Here is a 19,992-nt window from a genome sequence, read left to right as displayed (position 1 = left end):
AGGGAGGATGGGAGAAAAATTTGGAACTAAAAATCCTATGAAAGCGGATATTGAGGGTTGTCTTTGCATGTGGTTGGGAAGTAATAAAATACTTTTATGATTAAAAAAACATTCCTGGGGGCAGCTAGATGGTGCAGTGGATAAAGCACCGGCCCTGGATTCAGGAGTACCTGAGTTCAAATCCGGCCTCAGACACTTTATACTTACTAGCTGTGTGACCCTGGGCAAGTCACTTAACCCTCATTGCCCCACAAAAAAAAAAAAAAAAAAAAACACATTCCCCCACCCCCAAAATAGATTGATCTACCTAAGGTGCTCTTTATACCTGGGATGGAGGACAGACAAACAGAGGAAAAGTATGGCAGGTTGTTCTCAGGAAGACCACTCTTCTCACATAAAGTGAATTGATCCTATGCCATTCATGAGAAGTTTGAGGTACTCTGAAATCACAGATATGGGGAAGCCTAAAGAATTGTCCTTTGTAGGAACAAGAAGTTACATGCTATGGGGCAGCTGGGTGGTGCAGTGGATAGAGCACCAGCCCTGGATTCAGGAGGACCTGAGTAAATCTAACCTCAGACACTTGACACTTACTAGCTGTATGACCCTGGGCAAGCCACTTAACCCCAACTCCCTCACCAAAAATAAATAAAGAAATAAAGAAGTTACATGCTCAGAGAGGAAAAGGCCAAGCTCTAATGCCATGGAGTGGCAATCCTGGGCATCCATTTTATGAAGGACAGTCTGTGGAGGATCCTGAAGGTAAACCAAATTGTGGTGAAAGAACTTGGTGGTAAAAATTGGATAAAGGCCCTGGGAACATTTAGCCTCCAGGTTTTAAAGCTCAAGAGGACATGCCAGCTAAGTTCAAGGACTTGAAAGCTGTTCTCTGGAAAAGAGAACAAATCTTTTCCATTTCAGCTCAAGAAGGCAGAAGCAGAAACAATGGGTGGAAATTATGAAGAAGTAAATTTAGGTTTGATGTTAGAATTATCCAAAAGTAGAACGGGCTACCTTAGGAGGCTGTGCGTTTCTTGTCATAACAGGTCTTTGAGTAAAGGGTAGAAGGTGAGGTGTTTGATGCATTGCAAAGGGTATGGGTTGGACTCAATAACCTCTGAGGTCTTTTCCCTTCCAACTATGAAATCTGGTGATGGAATGGTAAGATGTGTATACAAGCATAACCCTCACTCTTCCTGTTACTCTAAGTACTTTTCAATGTCCCCCCCCATTCTCTGTGCTCCCCCATTCAACTATAATTAGATAATAACAATGATGATAATAATAATAGCTAACATTTACATAGCATTTACTCTGGGCCAGGCATTGTGCCAAGTGTTTTACAATTATTATCTCATTTGAACTTCACAACAACCCCGGAGGCAGCTGCTATTATTTCCTCCTTTTATAGATGGGGAACCAAAGGCAAACAAGGACTAAGTGACTTCCCCAAGGCCAGACAGCTAGTTAAGTGTCTAAGGTTGATTTTGAACTCAGGCCTTCCTATTTTCAGGCTTGATGTTTTATCCCTTCTTTTGGGCTTGATGTTCACTGAGCTACCTAGTTCAATTTCTTTGTTGTGGCCTTAATACTTGCCCACAACCAGTCACACTACAGGGCCTGATTCTCACTAGGTCATACTCACTAGGTATATGATTTGTGTTGCCTCATGCATACAAGGCTAGATAAAAAGCCAACTCTTGCAATCACCCCTCAGATTGCCTCATAGAGGGTAGTAGGTCCTGAACTATGCCTGGCCAGTTACTAAATGATGAAGTTCTAATGACATCCATGCTGTTAAATATCCCAGAGGTTGGGAATTCTGGGACTCAGCAGTGTCTATGACTCATTCAAGCTGTTGTTCCCACTTTGTATCCTTTCACTGAATAAATAACTTAATTTGACTAGTTAATGGAGAGTGTCATGACTTTTGCTCAATTCCAGTACCTCAGAGATATTTACCAGATTGAATAAGTGTTCAATGAATAGGTGTCAATAATCACTATAAAGGCATTTGAACTGGTAAGGTGCTTAACCTGCAGAGTATGTACAGATCTGAGCTGGTTAAAGGAGTTTCTTCATATCAGTGTCCCACTGAAAGTGTTTGAAACATGAAGCTGTCTTGGTCAAGAATGCAGAAGGCTCTCCTAGACACTTAGAAACACTAAGATATTTCTTATTTGTTTATTAAGTCCCAACCTGCCTGACAAATATGTAATTTAACTTTAAAAGGAAAAAGTATCTGGTAAGCTAACCGATGTAAATTAAGCAACTGAAACAACTTGCTTGATATTAAGCAACCAATACTTGTACTTTGGAACATGCGATACACACTTAACAATGAGTTTCCAACAGAACAAAGTTTGCAGGATAGTTTGGCACTTACTGAAGGTTTCTTTATTTTCCATCTGTCATCCTGAAAGAAAAAAAAAGAATTCAGCACAATTAAGATGAAAATGAGGCCTAAAAAGTGCTATTTCTCAAATATTCAGTCTATTTTGAGATCTTCAGAAAAATAACAGATATTTGACCAAGCTTCACTAATTTAGTTTAACAACAAAAATCATTTAAAATGAGAGATTAAATGTTATGGGGAAACTTTCTAATTAGAGGTGTACAACAACAAGTGTTGTAAATGTTGGTAGATGTAAATACCCCATGAGAGAGAGAGATGCCTGGACCTCCTTCCTTCTAATTCTTTCCTAGAATCTCAAGGAGTCTTAAAAGGTCTGAAGAGATCTTTCCTTCTACTCCCAACCTCTCCCTCTAAGATGGGAGCAAATTCTATTGTGACCATCATGATGAATTCCTTACAGCCTTTAAATGGAACACCAAAACTGCTTAAACATTTCAGCTTATCCAAAGTGACTGCTCTATTGTTGCTTATGGTACCATTTCCACTAGTCTTTAATCTGCCCAATTTCCAGCATTTTTAACTCTACCTTTATGCCCACTTTCTCTCAATTACACTTCCCTAATTTCCTTCTCTCAGATTCATCTTCTCATTTCTATTACAAGTACCATTACTCAAATTCAGGTCCTCATTTCCTCAAGTGGACAGCTGTAAGAGCCTTCTAACTGGTCCCCCCCAGATCTAGTCTCAGCCCCCACCAAGACATCTCATCATGGACAATGTTGCTAGATGGCCTGGGGCTGAAGTTCTCATTCTTTTTGCCTAGAAGGTGATGAAGCAGAGGAATCCCTTATTCTGTTTCAACACAGCAATTTGGAAGTGTTAATGTTTTCCCAAAGCAATCTCAGTGTACAAGGTAGGTAGGTTCTAATGTACCATTGGCATAGGTACATTGTAGGTTAGATTTTTTTTTAATTAGATAGTATTAGAACCTAGTCCTCATGTAAATTATTTCTCCTTTAAGAACATGCATGATGATCAATTCCAAACAATCAAATTACATGGATTTTTTAATCAAAATCATTTCCTAAGTTAGGAACAGTCTATAAATACAGATCAATGGTCTGTGAGCTCTCCAATGAGTAAAGTGGTAAAGTGGTAATTAATACATGACTTCTCTAACACTTATTTTCCTAGTGCGGCCACAATATCCACAGTTATACCAGACTCTTCAGCAAGCACCTGAGGAGTAGACCAAGCTAGCTCCAATTGTGTGTGTGTGTGTGTGTGTGTGTGTGTGTGTGTAGGGTAATGTGGGGAACCTATGTCTTATAAAGCCAATTATTTTGTCTTATCTTTTGCGGGGAGGGACACTTGTTTTTGTTTCTATATGTAATCCATGGGACAGAAAATGTGATCTAAAATCAAATGGTAGCCTTGAGCAGAAGTAGGACAGGAGGCTTCTGAGAATATACTCACTGGATGAAGTTCTCCAATGATATATGTCTTGGATAGTTCTCGGGCATCTGTGGAATGCCCAACATCCTCAAAGTTTTCAGTTGCATCACCTCCAGCTTGCTCCCTTAGAACTTCTTCTCCACCAGGATGCTATTTATTTAAAGGGAGGGAAAAAAGGTTATCATTATAGGGAAGTATCAACACTAATTAGAATTTGTAATACAGATTATTCCAGAAGCTATTATTCACTTAGGAACAGTCAATAAATGAAAATTAGAGTAATGTAACTCACATTAAAATCAATCTTGGGGGGGGGGGGCAATGATGGTTAAATGACTTGCCCAGGGTCACACAACTAGTAAGTGTCAAATGTCTGAGGCCAGATTTGAACTCAGGTCCTCCTGAATCCAGGGCTGGTGCTTTATCCACTCAGCCATCTAGCTGTCCCTAAGATCAATCTTTTAAAAGTTTTGTGGTCCCAAGACAATCCCAAAGGGATTAGCATACTACCAATCCCAGAGAAAGAACTGATATTGATTGAACACAGACTAAAAAAAAGAGTACTTGTGGATTGTACATATATAATTTATATCAGATTGGTTGCTGTCTTGTGGAGGGGGGAAGAAAGGGAGGGAGGGAGAAAAATTTGGAACTCTAAATCTTATGAAAATGAATGTTGAAAACTACCTTTACATGTAACTGGAAAAAATAAAATAAATGTTTGTTACCAAAAAAAAAAAGTTTTGTGGTCGATTCTTTTTTTTGAGAACTATCTATTGGGGCAGTTAGGTGTGGATAAAGCACCGGCCCTGGATTCAGGAATACCTGAGTTCACATCTAGCCTCAGACACTTGACACTTACTAGCTGTGTGACCCTGGGCAAGTTACTTAACCTTCATTCTCACTCACACACACACACACACAAAAAAAACCACAAAAAAACCCTGTACTTTTCCCTCTAATTAAAAGATACTGATTTCCTTCATCAAACTATCATCTTTATTCTTGGACATCTTATCAAGAAACATTTAAGTACCTACTAAATGGAGGGGGGGGAAGAGATACAGTGGATCAATGAATTAATCAGCATTTAGTAAGCACATACTATTTTCTAGGCATTGTGCTGGTACCTGGGGATATGAAAAAGAGAAATCAAAGCTTCTCCCCTCAAAGGGTTTACATTAGCAAGCTACATTAACTTACGTTAGCAAGTTATATTCATAACATATACATATAAGTACATGAAAAATTAACACAAGGTAATTTTAGGAGTGAGGGAAGTACCAGCAACAGAGGGGTTCAAGAAAATGGAAGATGAAAAAATTAATCAAAGCATCTCTTACACACACACACACACACACACACACACACACACAATTTTATGCCTGTCCATGAAGTCAGAACATTTCCTGGCCTGTTGAAGTCTGAGTCCTCATTGTGTTACTCAAGGGTAATCTGGTCAAACCTTCTTCCCAGTGCAGAAGGATTCTCTTTTGTAACATGCATGACAAGTGGTCATCCAATCAAGCCTCTACTTAAAAATTTTCTTTCAGTGGTGATGAGCTCACACCTACAAAAAATGCTATCATGCACCCACATTTCTGTAGTTCTTTTAGGATTGCAAACTCCCTTCCCCACAACAATGCTCTGAAGTAGTTAATGCAAAAACAAACTGACTTGCCCTGGGCCTGGGCCCTGGTCTACTGCAATATTTGCCAACCTCAGTCAGTTACTGAGATTCTCACGTCTCCTTAAAAATTAAAAAAAAAAAATTTGCATTTATTAAGTGCTGCCCTATGATCCAGGTACTGGGAACACAGTCAAAATTCAATCAGTTCCTACCCTCAAGGAACTATAGTAGAAGAAAACATAAAATCATAGTAAAAACACAACTCTGTCACTAGTTGCTGTATGACTCCTTATCACTGTTCCTTCATGAGATAACATGTAAAATTCTCACTAAAGAATAACAAGGAATCACACAAAACAGCAACTGGTAGAAGAGGTAAAGATTCATTCTCAAAATTCCCTCCCTCCCGCAGAACTTACTAAAATTGGTACAAAATTCCCAAGACAGTATTGAAGTTTCTAGTTTTTTCTACTATGCTTGTTCCCTGCACAAAATATCATTGAGAAATAGATGGGGGAAAGTAATTTTTCCTCCTTTGGATGCCATGGTTCAGTTCCTTAGTCTACACATGCAATTTTTACAGGTTTTCTTTTGGTTTTGCACTTTTAAAAACTGACATCAGGATAATGGAAAAAATTACATTTTTTAATAGTATCAGTTTGGGGGAAGAGATTAAGTGGTCTAATTCTAGGTTCTAAGGACCCCGATCTATGATGAGGATTATCCTGGTTCTTCACTGTCGACCTGGGACAGGAAGGAACAAGGAGGATTAAACAGAGAGTGGATAAACTTGGGTTCTGCCTCTAATAGTTTAAGATCAAAAACAGATAGACAAGTATGGATGAAAATTATTTAGATCCCAGTAGGAACTAAAAAAAAGATTTTTAAGGGAAGGGAGAAAATATAGGGCGAAAAGAAAACTGGGATCACAAACTTTGTGGCAGGCTTCAGTGATCAATCCAAGGTTTCTTGGAAAGGATGACATTTTTAGATGGGAAAGAGCCAATTTGACTGCTTAATCTATGGGAATGAGAAAGGTACTGCCAGGTATCTTGACCTTGACTTGACCCATGTTACAACGAGAAGCAGTAATGCTTTGAGGTAAAGCATGATGTGCCTAAATTAAAAAAAAAAAACAAACCTTTTATCAGTCCAGCAACTCCCTAGTAGATAAACAAGTTGCAAAATAATTTGTGATAACTCTCATCTTGCTGAGTAAAAACTCTAATCCTTTCATTTTACGTCCTAGAAACTGTTGCTAGCATTGCCTAATACTAAATTTATTTCTTCATGCTTACTTGAAAAAGCTAAGATTTTCTTTCAGGTTTTAATTGAGGATTGTTTAGCAACCACATGCCCACTCATTTACTACCTTTACTAAGTAAGCTAACAGGTTAAAAAGCAATGGATTAATTAAGACAAAACCTCGTCCTTTCATGTACATTCAGGAAAAAAATGACTAGGGTTAGTACATCTATGAGATACAATATAATTGTGGAAAAGAATGGAAAGAGTGCAGGGCTAAAAAAATCAGGGAATCTGGCCTCGAGGGCCAGCTCTTCACTATCTACATGTAGCCTTGGGCAAACACTGACTTTCTACAAGCCTTAAGTATTTTCACCTACAAAATGATTAACCATGAATTGTGATCATATCAACAATCTACTACTTATGGTCCCATGAACCATCCCTATAATTTGCCAATCAAAGTGCCCTTCCCTGGACACCACCCCATTGGAATGTAAATTCTGATAGAAGGGAGGATTCTCTGCTTTTGTGCTTGTAGCAGTAGCTTAGCACAGTGCTTGGTATATAATAAGTGTTTAATAAATGTTTTCATTCATGATTTTTAACTCTAAGTTTCACTACAAGCATAAAATTTTATATATGAATAATAAGTTTGGGGGCAGCTAGGTGGTGCAGTGGATAAAAGCACTGGCCCTGGATACCTGAGTTCAAATCCAGCTTCAGACACTTGACACTTAACTAGATGTGTGACCCTGGGCAAATCACTTAACGCTCATTGCCCTGAAAAAAAAAAAAAAAAAAAAGTTTGTCGCTCAAGACTCCAAAGTTAAAAGATTTGATTGGGGGGTTCTTGAAAGACTTCCTCACTAAAGTGAATTACTTCTCTCTATGAGAAGTATCTATACATAAACTTAAAATGTTTTGAGGATTTGAAATTTAAATTGCCAAAAATGTTAAGATTATATGAATGTCATATATTATTATATATTAAGCTCAAAAAAAATCTTAATGGAACAGGGCTTCTCATTGTTAATTACATTATATTTGTGGCAGCATATCAGCAATAATTTGTTAGTAATGACAATACTGAATGAACTTAGGAAATACACATCAAATTTATTTAGAGCCATCAAAAATAACAACAATAACAAAACAACAACAGAACAGAACAATGAACGTTTTAAACTCATTCTTTACAGTGAGCCTGGGCATAGTTTTTACTGAAAAGGAGACACTGACATCTTGCAAATACTGCTTTTAAAAAAAAGGACATAGGGAGCAGCTAGAATCATTAATAACAATTCCAGTACAATATATTTTTCAATTCAAAGATGAACAAGTCAAAATACAATTGCTGATTAAGTTGGGGTTTTTTAAGTCACTAGTTCCTAATGCACATAAACACTCAAATATTTGTTGTTTAATAAATGATGAGGATGAGGTAGTGAAAAGACTTTCAAAAACTTCATGAGTGACTTTAAAAAGGCAGGAACCTAATAAAACAGTAGCAGTCTAAGACATGTTAAATGTTTAAGAAATGCATAAATACCACAATAAATAGTGGAAACATCCACGACTTTAGACTGCTGTTCTGTATACTCTCTGTATACCCTTTGTTTCCATTGGAATGGTCTAGCAAAGTCTTGAACTGCAGCTCCTGCATGAAGGAAATCATGGTAGAATGGGGAAGAAGGGAGTTTGAGACCAGTATGAGGAGTGGTTTAGAATCCGCAGTTTGGACAGCACCAAAAGACATATAATAAATACAGGGCTTTATCTTGACAAAGACTGGAAACTTGCTTATGGAAGTAGGCATTGGAAGGGTGCGGCTTGTAAATTATTATGAAGTTATGTGATTTTCTGCATTCTTGCTATTTTTCAAAGAAAAAAATTGTGAAGAAACAAATGAAGTTCTAATTATGTTCCTAATGTTCCCTAATATATTAATAGATTTACAAAAAAATTTTGTTTTTGAAACAAGAATTATAGCAGAACTGATAACTTTGCTGAACAAAAAGATCCCCCTTTTATGCCTCATCTGATGTTCATTATAAGATGGTCATTAAACAAGTTCATTTCTGTTGCTTTATCTTCTAAGGAATCTTGAATGAGGTTTTTTGGTTTTTTTTAAGTGAGGCAATTGGGGTTAAGTGACGTACCCAGGGTCACACAGCTAGTAAGTGTCAAGTGTCTGAGGCCGGATTTGAACTCAAGTACTCCTGACTCCATGGCCAGTGCTCTATCCACTGCACCACCTAGCTGGCTCCTTGAATGAGTTTTTATGTATAGATTGAATACATCTTGTAAAAACCTATTAAGGGGCAGCTAGGTGGCACAGTGGATAAAGCAGCAGCCCTGGATTCAGGAGTACCTGAGTTCAAATCGGGCCTCAGACACTTGACACTTACTAGCTTTGTGACCCTGGGCAAGTCACTTAACCCTCATTGCCCCACAAAAAACAAAACAAAACAAAACAAAAAACCTACTGAATATTCTTTTATAATCAACAAACAATAAACACAATAGTATCTTATATTCTTAAGTCTTTTAGTTAGTTGTGAAAGGTAAAGATAGTCCACTGTGGAATACTGCTTGTGAAAATATAATTATTCCTTACTAATACTCTAACAGATGATGTCTTTGATTCACAAGTGTGGGTATGCATGTATACACATAAATGTATACATATATACATACATACATACATACATATGGAGATGAGCGATTAGACAATACAGGTCAGGAGTCTTTTAAATTTTTTATTTTATTTTTAATTTATGGAATAAAACAAGCATTTCTATAATATATAATAAAAGATATTGCATATAAAACTGCAAACTATTATGTATAACTTACTATTCCTTTTAGACATATAAAAGTTGTCATGTAAATTTCTCTGCCACCCACTTAATTTTGTTTCTGTTTGCTTGTGGGGCAACGAGGGTTAAGTGACTTACCCATGGTCACACAGCTAGTGTCAAGTGTCTGAGGCCACATTTGAACTCAGGTCCTCCTAAATCCAGGGCCGGTGCTTTATCCACTGTGCCACCTAGCTCCCCCCCCCCTTTTGATGTTTTCTCAACCGATTTTTTTTTTTAATTAAGAAGACCTGATTTTTTTTTCCCCATGTCATTGGTATCTTACCTTCCAGACACTTTTTATATTAGGTAGTTCAATGCCTTTATGATTAGATCACTAATATGAATCTGCTCTATGTATACTTGGTCCAATGAAAGTCATTTCCCTCTGTATTTCTCTCATAAAGACAGATGCTCTAAAGTTTCTATTAATAATAACAATTGACATTTATACAATGCTTAAAATCAGCAAAAGAATATTATAATTATGATTATTATTTAATTATAATTACAAGCCTTATAACAACCCTGAAGTAACTATACCTCCTAGAACTAGAATTCCACACTCGGGCCCATTCAGCATCCACACCTTCAGTCCCTGGGGAAATTAATTTTCCATTCTTTTTTGGAGCTCCTCCCCATGGGCCCAACCTAGCTGACTGGCACCTGACCGTGTACAAACTCCCCCATTTAGTCCAGTCTCTCAACTGGCTGACCCTAGACATTAGACCATGCGTTAGCTTCATATTCACCCACACCATCTTATTATTATATACCTGCTGCTAAGCATTTGGGCCAGATAGTCATATGTGTCAATGTGCTCCATAAAATAGAAGCTAAGTTCATTTGCTCAGCAGGAGAGAATTAACTTAAGGAGGGAAGAAAAGATAACAAATAACTGCAATAGGGAGAAAGTGAATGATCAAAGTCCTAGTTAGAGAGATAGGGTCAAAAGAGTTGCTGGAAGTCGGTTTTAATCTGGTTACAAAGAAGCTGCAATGGGTCAAGTCAGTATGCTTGTACCCTGGTCCAGCAGCACCCATCCCCTGAGAGCCAAAGCACAAAAGGTGGATCCAGGTTAGGTCAAGGTAACAAGTACCAGGCATTCATTAAGTGCTTACTATGGAATGAATCTTTAACTCTTTCACTTACAAAAATGGTTGGATTTTGTTTGTTCTTTTGCAATGCTAGATATTCAAGCTGCGTACTCAAAGAACCTCTAGTTCATGTTAAGTTGTATTTAGTTAGAAATGGTCTATGGAATGTGCTTTCTTTGGTAGTTCCCATAGACGTTGGAACTTTGAAAGAGCAGGTATTAAAATAGTGTAGTGTGTCTTATAGGCAAGGTACTAAGCACTGGGAATACAAACAGAAGGAACAAGAAAGTCCCTTCCCTTAAAGGAGTTTACATTCACTCACACACACACACACACACACACACACACACACACACACACACACACACACACACACACACACACACACAGGTGGGGAGAAAAATGATAGAAGCTGTAAATGGAAACATGGTGGAGAAAGAAGTCCTGAGTCAGAAGCAGCCTGGAGAAGAATGAAGAAGTAAAGATAAATAAAGAAGAAAGAAAGAAAGAAGTAAAAGGCCTTGGGCCCTTCCTTAATAGGAGGCTAGGAAGGCTGAAGGAATGTAGGATGCAGGAAAGAAAAGGACTAAAAAGCTTACTATAAAGTCTTAGATGAGAAGGGATATAAAATTTAGAGGAAGTCTAAGGTGACTGAGTGGCATGGACATATTGGAAAAGAGATCCCAGGAACACTATGTAAATGGGTATTACAGGGACTAACAAAAACAAATGGAAAACTTGGTCCCTTTTAAAAAATAAGACAGAGTGGCAAAGAGATTGTTTTGGAGGAGAAAATTATCTTTTGAAGAAATTTCTTCTTTCCCTTAAAAACTTGGGAGTAAGAAAGAAAAGAAAGACAATATTTTCCAGAACATCAAAGACAGAAGCAGATTTTTTTAAGAGTTGAAAGGAACCTTAAGGATTAGAGTCTACCCCCCTAATTTTACAGACATCAAAAATGAGTATGCAGAAAGGTTAAGTGATTTGTCCAAGGTTATACAGTGAACTAGTCACAAAACCCAAGTTTCCTGACACTGAGTCTAGGGCTTTTATTTATTACATGAGAAAATGAAAGAATACAGAATATATTTTTGAATGATACTTTGCAGAATATATATGCATGAAAGAAAGAACCCTTCATCTAAAAGCATGCTAAAAATTTACTTCCATTTTTTCACCTCCCACCTGTTGTTTTTAAATGTGCTTTTCCCCCTCAACAGCTTCAAATTTTCCAGAAATTTTCAACTTTTCTCCATTCCCTCCAGAAGCTCACTGAGTAATTACTTGACTTGAACCAGGCACTCATGAAAAGAAACATGACAGCCTCCATGACTGTGCTTCCACATTATAGATGCTCGGCAGGACAATCACCTGGAATATGCTACACTGTTCTAAACTAGTTCAAAGTCCCAGTCTCAATAAAACAGCTAAAGAAAATAAATAGATCATTTCCACTTAAGTCCAACTTAATATGAACCAGAGGTTCACTAAGTGTATATTACAGGGATCTTCCATTACTCAGCTTTAATACCTAGCATTGCAGAACAAACAAAAACCCAACTATGCACAATGACTAAGCAAAATAAAACAAAACAAAAACACAAAAACCAAACAAAAAAACCCCAACCCAATAATGAAACAACTCTTTAAGTAGAGTTTATCTATCCCCCTCAATGCTGAGCCAAAAATGAAGGTTAAAGGAGTTTATAAAGGGCAAAGACCGTGCAAGCCATAGTACAAAAACATTGAAAAAAGGGTTGTTCAAATCAATTGTTCCTTTTAAGTCAGTCAGTTCTGAGAACTGTTTATCAAAGAGGGCAAACCACAAGTCTTGGGCAAACAAAGGTCACTAGAAAACAGAATATACTGCCCTCTCTTCTTCAGAATAAATTCTGTCATGCTGAAGGGTGATGTGGCACTCACCAATCTTGAGAACAATGTCTATCTTACGAATCAACAGTCTTCCTCTTCACCTTTTCTTCATTTCTGCATCTGATGCTTCCTTCTAGTTGTTAATCATCTTAAAATAGCTCCTATATTAACAAGACCTCAGCAGGCAGTCCATTTTATTGCTTGTGTGTGTGTGTGTGTGTTTATGTATGTGCATGTGTTTTATATTAAGCCAAAATGTTTACTTGTAATTTTCATTCACTGATCCTAGTTCTGACAGAGCAAACCAATGCCACCTTCTACACTTGAGTTCTTAAAAGATAGGAAGATAGCTAGCATTATTAGTTTTCTCTTTATCTAGGCATAACAGAGTCTCACCCCCTAGTTCCTTCAACTATCCCTCAAATATCATGATTTTGATACCTCATCATCACCTGGTCACCTTCCTCTGGCAGTCTTCAGTTTGCAGATGTCTCTTTAAAAATGTGGGGCTAATTATGGCAGATATGGTCTGACCAGGATGACAATATTACATAATTCTCTCAATTCTGCCACCTCCTGAAATCTGATGGTGGGGTGGGAAAGGAGAATGGAATGGGTTACTGAAGAGATAAGAGTATGACCCCAACCCTTTTAACAAGTATATGCCATGGACTTACCCTTCTCTCACTCGGCTAAAGTAACCTTCTCTATTCCTCAAAGCAAACATTTCATTTCTCCCTGCCTTTGCACTTCCTGTCCATACGAGGAACACCCTTTCTTCACTTCTGTCTCACTGAATCCCTCCCTTCCTTCAAGACAACAGTTGAAATACCACTTTATACCAAGTCTTTCCTAATTTCAACTCCTAGTGACCACCCTACCTAACTAGCTCTTTCTTTGTCTTTATGTGTATTCTGCATTTACTCACACATGCTCCTACCTTTAGAATGTGATCTCCTTATGAGCAAGGATTGTTTCATTCTTTGTATCTGTATCCTCAGAACCCACCCCAGTGCTTGGCCCATGGTAGACAACTAAATGTTTGTTGTTTGAGTGATTTCAGGCAAACCATGGTTTAGTGGTTTTAAAACTTAGTTTTAATTTTTTTAAACTGTTTTTTGAATTGCTGTCAATACCCTTTCTGCTGTCATTATGAGATTGTTTTCAATATTTTTTGAATTGTGTTCTGGACTTCTACCTTAAGGGAACAGTTAGTTGACAGTAAGTCACAGCATATGTCCTTCTTTTCTCAGACACCATTATCTGAAAATCATAATTTGTATTCTCTCTCCTTATTGTATATTAACTTGGCTGGTCTGAAATTTGTCACTTTACTACTCACAAACTCATCTCTGTATTATTTTCCTGCAAGTTCATTCCCATAAACTCTACATTTCACCATCCAAAAAAGTTGGAAATTTTACTATGTACTTCACAAAGTCTTCTGTCGTGCTTTGAATTACCCTTGCTCTAGATTTAAGGCAGGTCAAAGAGGAGGAAGTTCTTTCTCCAATGAGTGACTTCTCTTCGGCCCCTAAGAACAATGGGCAGAAGATACAAAGATACAAATCTAGATGGATGTCAAGGGAAAAATCACAGTTGTCCAAAAGTGGAATTGGTTTCCTCTGGGGTAGGGGTAGTGACTGAATTCCTTTCATTGAAGGGATTCAAACAAAGGCTAGATGATGAGTATCCAATCAAGAAACATCTCTTAAGTATCTACTATGGGCCAGGCAAGGTGCTAAATGGTGGTGAAGTAAAGACAACAAAACTCTTTTTGCCTTCAAAAAGTTGATATTCTATTACGATGCCCCCTTTTCTCCTCCGACGCCTGCACCCTCTAAACCACGTCTGTCTATCTGTCTGTCTGTCTGTCTGTCTGTCTCACACACACACACACACACACACACACACACACACACACACACACACACCATCAATTCTGGTAGCTATCACCATCAAATATGAAATCCTCTTTTTGGCATTCAAAGCCTTTCACAACCTGGCCCCCTCCTTCTTACCCCCTCCCCTCCCGTCTACTGCATCTGGTGACACTAGCCTCCTTGTCTGTCCCTCACAAAAGACATTCCACCTCTAGACTGGGCATTTTCTCTGGCTGACCCCACACCTGCTATACTTTCCTTCATCATCTCCACTTCTTTCAAGTACCAGCTAAAATCCTACCTTTCCCGATCCCCTTACTGTATTAATGCCTTCCTTTTTTTGATTGCCTCCAATTTATCCTGCATCTATCTTGTTTTGACAGTTGTCTGCTGCTGATTTGCATATTCTCTCCCCCATTAGACTGTGAGCTCTCAGAGAACAGGAACTGTCTTTTGTCTTTCTTAGCAAAATCAGAGCTTGGCAGTGTCTAGCACTTAAATGCTTGTGGACTGACTGAAAAGAGGGTCATCCTTTGCTTGAAGACCTCCTGTCAGCTCTAATCATAGGAAATTTTCCTTTACATCAAGCCTACAATGAGGAGTTGGAGCTAAGATGGGGAGTATTAGGAAGAAGTACAGAAAGCTCTCCCCTTCCCCCAACTCCTCCAAATAGGTCTAGAAAATGTACCAGAGGGGCAGCTAGGTGGCATAATGGATAGAGCACTGGCCTTGGATTCAGGAGAACCTGAGTTCAAATCTGGCCTCAGACACTTGACACTTACTAGCTGTGTGACCCTGAGCAAGTCACTTAACCCTCATTGCCCTGACAAAAAAAAAAGGAGGGAAAAATGTACCAGACCTATCCTGGTGGGCAAATCCAAGAAAAAGTCACAGCAAATCATTTTTCCAGCCCAGGTAGGCATAAGGAGACAAACAGACGTCCGTGGACACTCAGGACTGGATCTGGTTAGGAGAACTGTGCACTGAGCATTCCAGCATAAGGGGAGGCTGTGTACCAGGGCAAGTGGTGGGCCCTAGATCCATACTGAGCACCTCTACAGGAACAGGTGTCAACTAGCAGCTTTATCATCCCCTATTCCAGGGTCACACATCTAAAACTGACTGAGGAGGCAAACTTCCTTCCCTACTGGGCTACACCAAGAAAGGACCGAGTTCTGAAGCAGCAGTGAGTTATGTGGCTCAGATCCCAGAAGCAGAACAGGATCTCAGTTCCATTTTCTAGCCCAAGCCCAAGCCTAAGCCTTCAGAGAAAGATCCAGGGCAGGAATCCTAGACCAAAGGGAAACACACAAGTTCTGTCACTCTAAACCACTCAAGTTTCTTAGCTGGCAAAGACTGAAGCTGATGGCAGTCAGATCCAACTCAGGTCAAGAACTTCCAGAACTCAGACCAGAAAAAAACATCAATCAGACTTTACACTCTGGATCAGACTACTCTAGAGCACTATATAACACAACACTGGATACCCCAAGAAAACTACAACGGAACCAGCCCAGACCTTCCCTCCAGAAGTACTGCAGAGCCCAATTCTAACATCACATCTGAAATCAGAAACTAGGCTAGAAGAACGAGCAAAGAAAAGAAGACTCTTAACATAAAGAGCTATTATGATAACTGGGATGTTCAAGACGCAAACCCAGAAGAAAAGAAGGACTCCAAATATCTACAAGCAAAGCTTCAAAGCCAAATACATCATGAGCACAAGTTTAACTAGAAATCCTGGAAGAAAAGAAACAAGAAAAAGTCTAAAAAATACAAGACTCATCAAATTCCCTGAATGCCCAACCAAAACAAGACCTTGCATTTTGAGAAGTCTTAAAATTAAACTGCTTAGATCCCTTAGAATCAGAGGGCAAAGAAGAAACAGAAGGAATACCTAGTCACCTCCTAAAAGAAATACCCAAATGAAAACTTCCATGAACATTATAACCAAAATTCAGAGATCTAGGTCAAACAAAACATACTGCAAGCAACAAAAAAGCAAGAATTCAAGAACTAAGGAGGCACAGTCAGGATCAAAACAATTTAGTGAACACAACCATGAAGGAGGAGAAAACTTGAAAGGCAAAGGATATATAGCCTTGTAAGCCAAGGAAAACTAACTCAGCAAAACTGAATATAATCCTACAGGATGTTCATCCTAAGGATGGAATATAATCTTAACATTGCCATGTTAAGAGAAACATAAAAAGGTAAGCATGAACAAACAGTGATAAAGGACAAAGTAAGGATAAACTGCTTCCATTCTAATAATGAGAACTGATACATGTATTCACTCTGAACTCAATCAGGGATGATAGAAGAATCTATAACTAGACAAGGCTTGGGAGTAGTTCTTTTGGAAGGAAAAAGAAAAGAGGAATACCCTGGGGAGAAGGTTGGAAAAAAAATTATCTCACAAGACCAGGGAGCACAAGTAAACATCTATACAAACAAGTATCAGCTACTCTGATCTCTTCCTTGTTTTTATCTATGCCTACTTGTGCTCCCTGATTGTGTGAGATAATTAGTAAGCATTCCTGAACTACTTTTTTCCTCTTTTTTTTTTTCTTCTTTGTTACAGGGATGGTTCACTGATTGGGAGAAAGGAATATATTTGGAAATAATAGTTACAGAAATATAAAATATCAATTTTTAGAAGTTGTCATTATAGAGTTTCAACTGGAGAAATAGAATTCTTTCCAAAAGAAATTTAAAGGAATTATCTAGCACAGGTTACAGCACTTAATAGAATTCAACATTAGGAAAATTATAATTATAATAGAATATATTAATAGTAAAAACAATACAAATCACATGATTATGTCGATAGATGCAGAGTTTTCTGACAAAATACAGCAATTATTTGTTTAAAATGCTCAAATAAATGAACAATTCCATAATAGAATAAATGTTATCTATTTTAAACCAAGAGCTAACACTTTTTTTTAAAATAAACATTTTTATTCAAAGTTTTGAGTTCCAAATTCTATCCCTCCTTCCCTCCATCCCCTCCCCTCTCCCTGACGGTTATACATGTGGGTTATATGTGTACAATTACATAAAACATTACAATATTAATCATTTCATATAAGAAAACTTGAATAAAAGAAAGAAAGTAGAAAACTGCATGGTTTACTCTGTGTTCAATCAATATTAATTCTTTCTCTGGAGGTTAATAGTATGCCTCGGGGCAGCTAGGTGGCCCAGTGAATAGAGCACCGGCCCTGGAGTCAGGAGGACCTGAGTTCAAATCTGGCCTCAGACACTTGACACTTACTAGCTGTGTGACCCTGGGCAAGTCACTTAACCCCAATTGCCTCACTAAAAAAAAATAAAATAGTATGCCTCATCATTAGTCCTTTGGGACTGCCTTAGATCACTGTATTACTGAGAATAGTTAAGTCACTCACAGTGTGCACAACATTCTCCTGGTTCTGCTCACTTCCCTATGCATCAGTTCACATAAGTCTTGCCAGGCCTTTCTGAAATCATACTGCTTGATATTTCTTATAGCACAATAATATTCCATTACAATCACATACCACAGCTGTTTAGCCATTCCTCGATTGATGGGCATTTCTTTGATTACCAATTCTTAGCCACCACAATAGCATTACTTTCAACAGGGAAAAAAAACCATAAAAGCTTTTCCCAACAGAATCATAGAAGCACACTTTTAACAAGAAAAAAAAAATGAGAAGGGAAGCATAGGCAAAAACATCTCTATTTGCACAGAAAGTGACTTAGTAGTCATTATCAGATTTCAGGCCATATTATAAAGAATTAATCAAAACTGAGTTGGTATTGGTTAAAAAAAATTATTAGTAAATCAATAAAATAGCAGGTAATCAAGACCCAAATGAATTCATAGCACATCTGTGTACAATAACAACAAGAATATAAACAAATAGAAAACTGGAAAACATTTTGGCAGAATTTTGATTTAACCTCCCATCTTACAACATCAGATAAGACATTAAGTTCAAAGTGACTCAAATATTAAAAATCGGAGCATTAAAAAAATTAGATGAGACTGGAAAGCTGCCACCTTTCTCAACAAGTTTGTGACCACTGGCTAAAGTGATAGAAAGAGATGGAACATGGTAGCCGAGCTGAAAGATTCTTTGGCATTTTGAGCTGGGAATGTTTTTCTTCTTGGAAAAACCAACTGAAGTTCTGCAAATGATATTATATCCTTAAAGGTCAGAGTTGCTGGCTGATGAAGAAGTATGATAGGAGATGAGAAAGAGGCAGTGGTAAAAGAAGCAAGCCATCTAGAAGAGGTATGAAAAAAGGGGAATAATTAGGTTGGAGAAAATGAAGGAAAAGGACTGGTGGTTCTCCAGGTAAAAATCAACCTGGAACCCAAATTGATCAAAAAGCATTTATTAATAAGCTCATACTATGTGCCAAACACTGTATATACAAATACAATGAATGAAATAATTATTCAAAAGGAACTTACATTCTAATGGGGAAACAAAAAATATATAAAGGAAAAGAGAATAAATACAAAGTAATCACCTACAAAATAGTTTGAGATGCACTAGCACTAACAGTTGGGGAGATCAAGAAAAAATTCATGTAGAAAGTGGTACTTGAGCTTCATCTTGAAAAAAGAAAGATCCTATGAGGCAAAGGAGGGCATTCCAGTTATAGGGGGAAAGCCGGTACAAGAGCAAGGAGATGGGAAATGGAGTATCATTTGTGAGGAACAGAGAGAGAAGGCCAGTTTAGCTGGATCACAGCGCATGGGAGTAAGAGAAATGTCCAATGAGGCTGAAAAGATAGACTGGAGCCAGGATGCAAAGAGCTTTTAAAACAGCAGAGTTTATATTTTATCCTAGAGGCAATAGGAATATAATAGAATTGACTGTATATAAGTGATATGGATCAGATCTGCATTTAAGGAAAAACACTTCGCAGCAGCTTAGGCTAAACTGGAATAGTGAGACTTAAATGAAAAGAAACCAGTCAGGATGTTGGCTGTTCCAATCATCTTGGAAAGAGCTAACAAAGGAATGAACTAAGGGGCTGTGTGAGTAGAGAGAATGGGTTGCATGCAAGAGATGTAAAGATAGCGAGATGTGACAACTATCTGCACATGACAAATAGACTAAAGAGTTGAAGATAATGTTGAAATTACAAACTTAAAACACTAAAAGATGGTAGTATCTTATACAGAAATAGCAAAGTTTGAAAGATGGAAGTTGGGGTGGGGGGAAGAATAGATAATGAGTTCAGTTTAGGAGCATTTGAGTTTGAGAAGCCTCTGGAACATTCAATCTGAAATGTCTAATAGACAACTGGTGATACAGACCTGATGCTCAGGGGATAGACTAAAGTTGGACATATAGATCTATAAATCACCATCATCAAATGAAAATGAAACACATAGGAGCTGTTATGGGCCCAGAGCACCCCAGAAGTTCTCTGGGATACATCAAGGGACCTTCTCCTTGAGAAGCTAAACCAAAGGACAGACACACCTCAAGAGATAAGTGGAACCAGATCGGACTGAGCCCTTCATTCTAGTCTCCCTCAACCCTGGGAAGATAAGATTAGGTGTGGCTGCTTCCTTTGTGTCCTG

General features: G+C 38.0%; 1 protein-coding gene across 2 annotated transcripts in view; it reads right to left on the bottom strand.

Moving 5' to 3' along the window:
* The window catches only part of LOC122756133 (cytochrome b5), a 45,783-nt gene that overhangs the window by 8,928 nt on the left and 16,863 nt on the right, over positions 1–19,992 (bottom strand). For both annotated transcript variants that reach the window (XM_044005269.1, XM_044005261.1), the window contains exons 2-3: positions 3,833–3,961; positions 2,387–2,416 (exon numbers count right to left, since the gene is read on the bottom strand). In XM_044005269.1, the coding sequence (XP_043861204.1) occupies positions 2,387–2,416; positions 3,833–3,961 (159 nt within the window). The remainder of the gene's footprint in view (positions 1–2,386; positions 2,417–3,832; positions 3,962–19,992) is intronic.

This window comes from Dromiciops gliroides, chromosome 1, assembly GCF_019393635.1.
Source record: "Dromiciops gliroides isolate mDroGli1 chromosome 1, mDroGli1.pri, whole genome shotgun sequence".
NCBI lineage: Eukaryota > Metazoa > Chordata > Mammalia > Microbiotheria > Microbiotheriidae > Dromiciops > Dromiciops gliroides.
The sequence above is the reverse complement of the archived record's forward strand: the minus strand, read 5'-3'. Positions and strand labels throughout refer to the sequence as shown.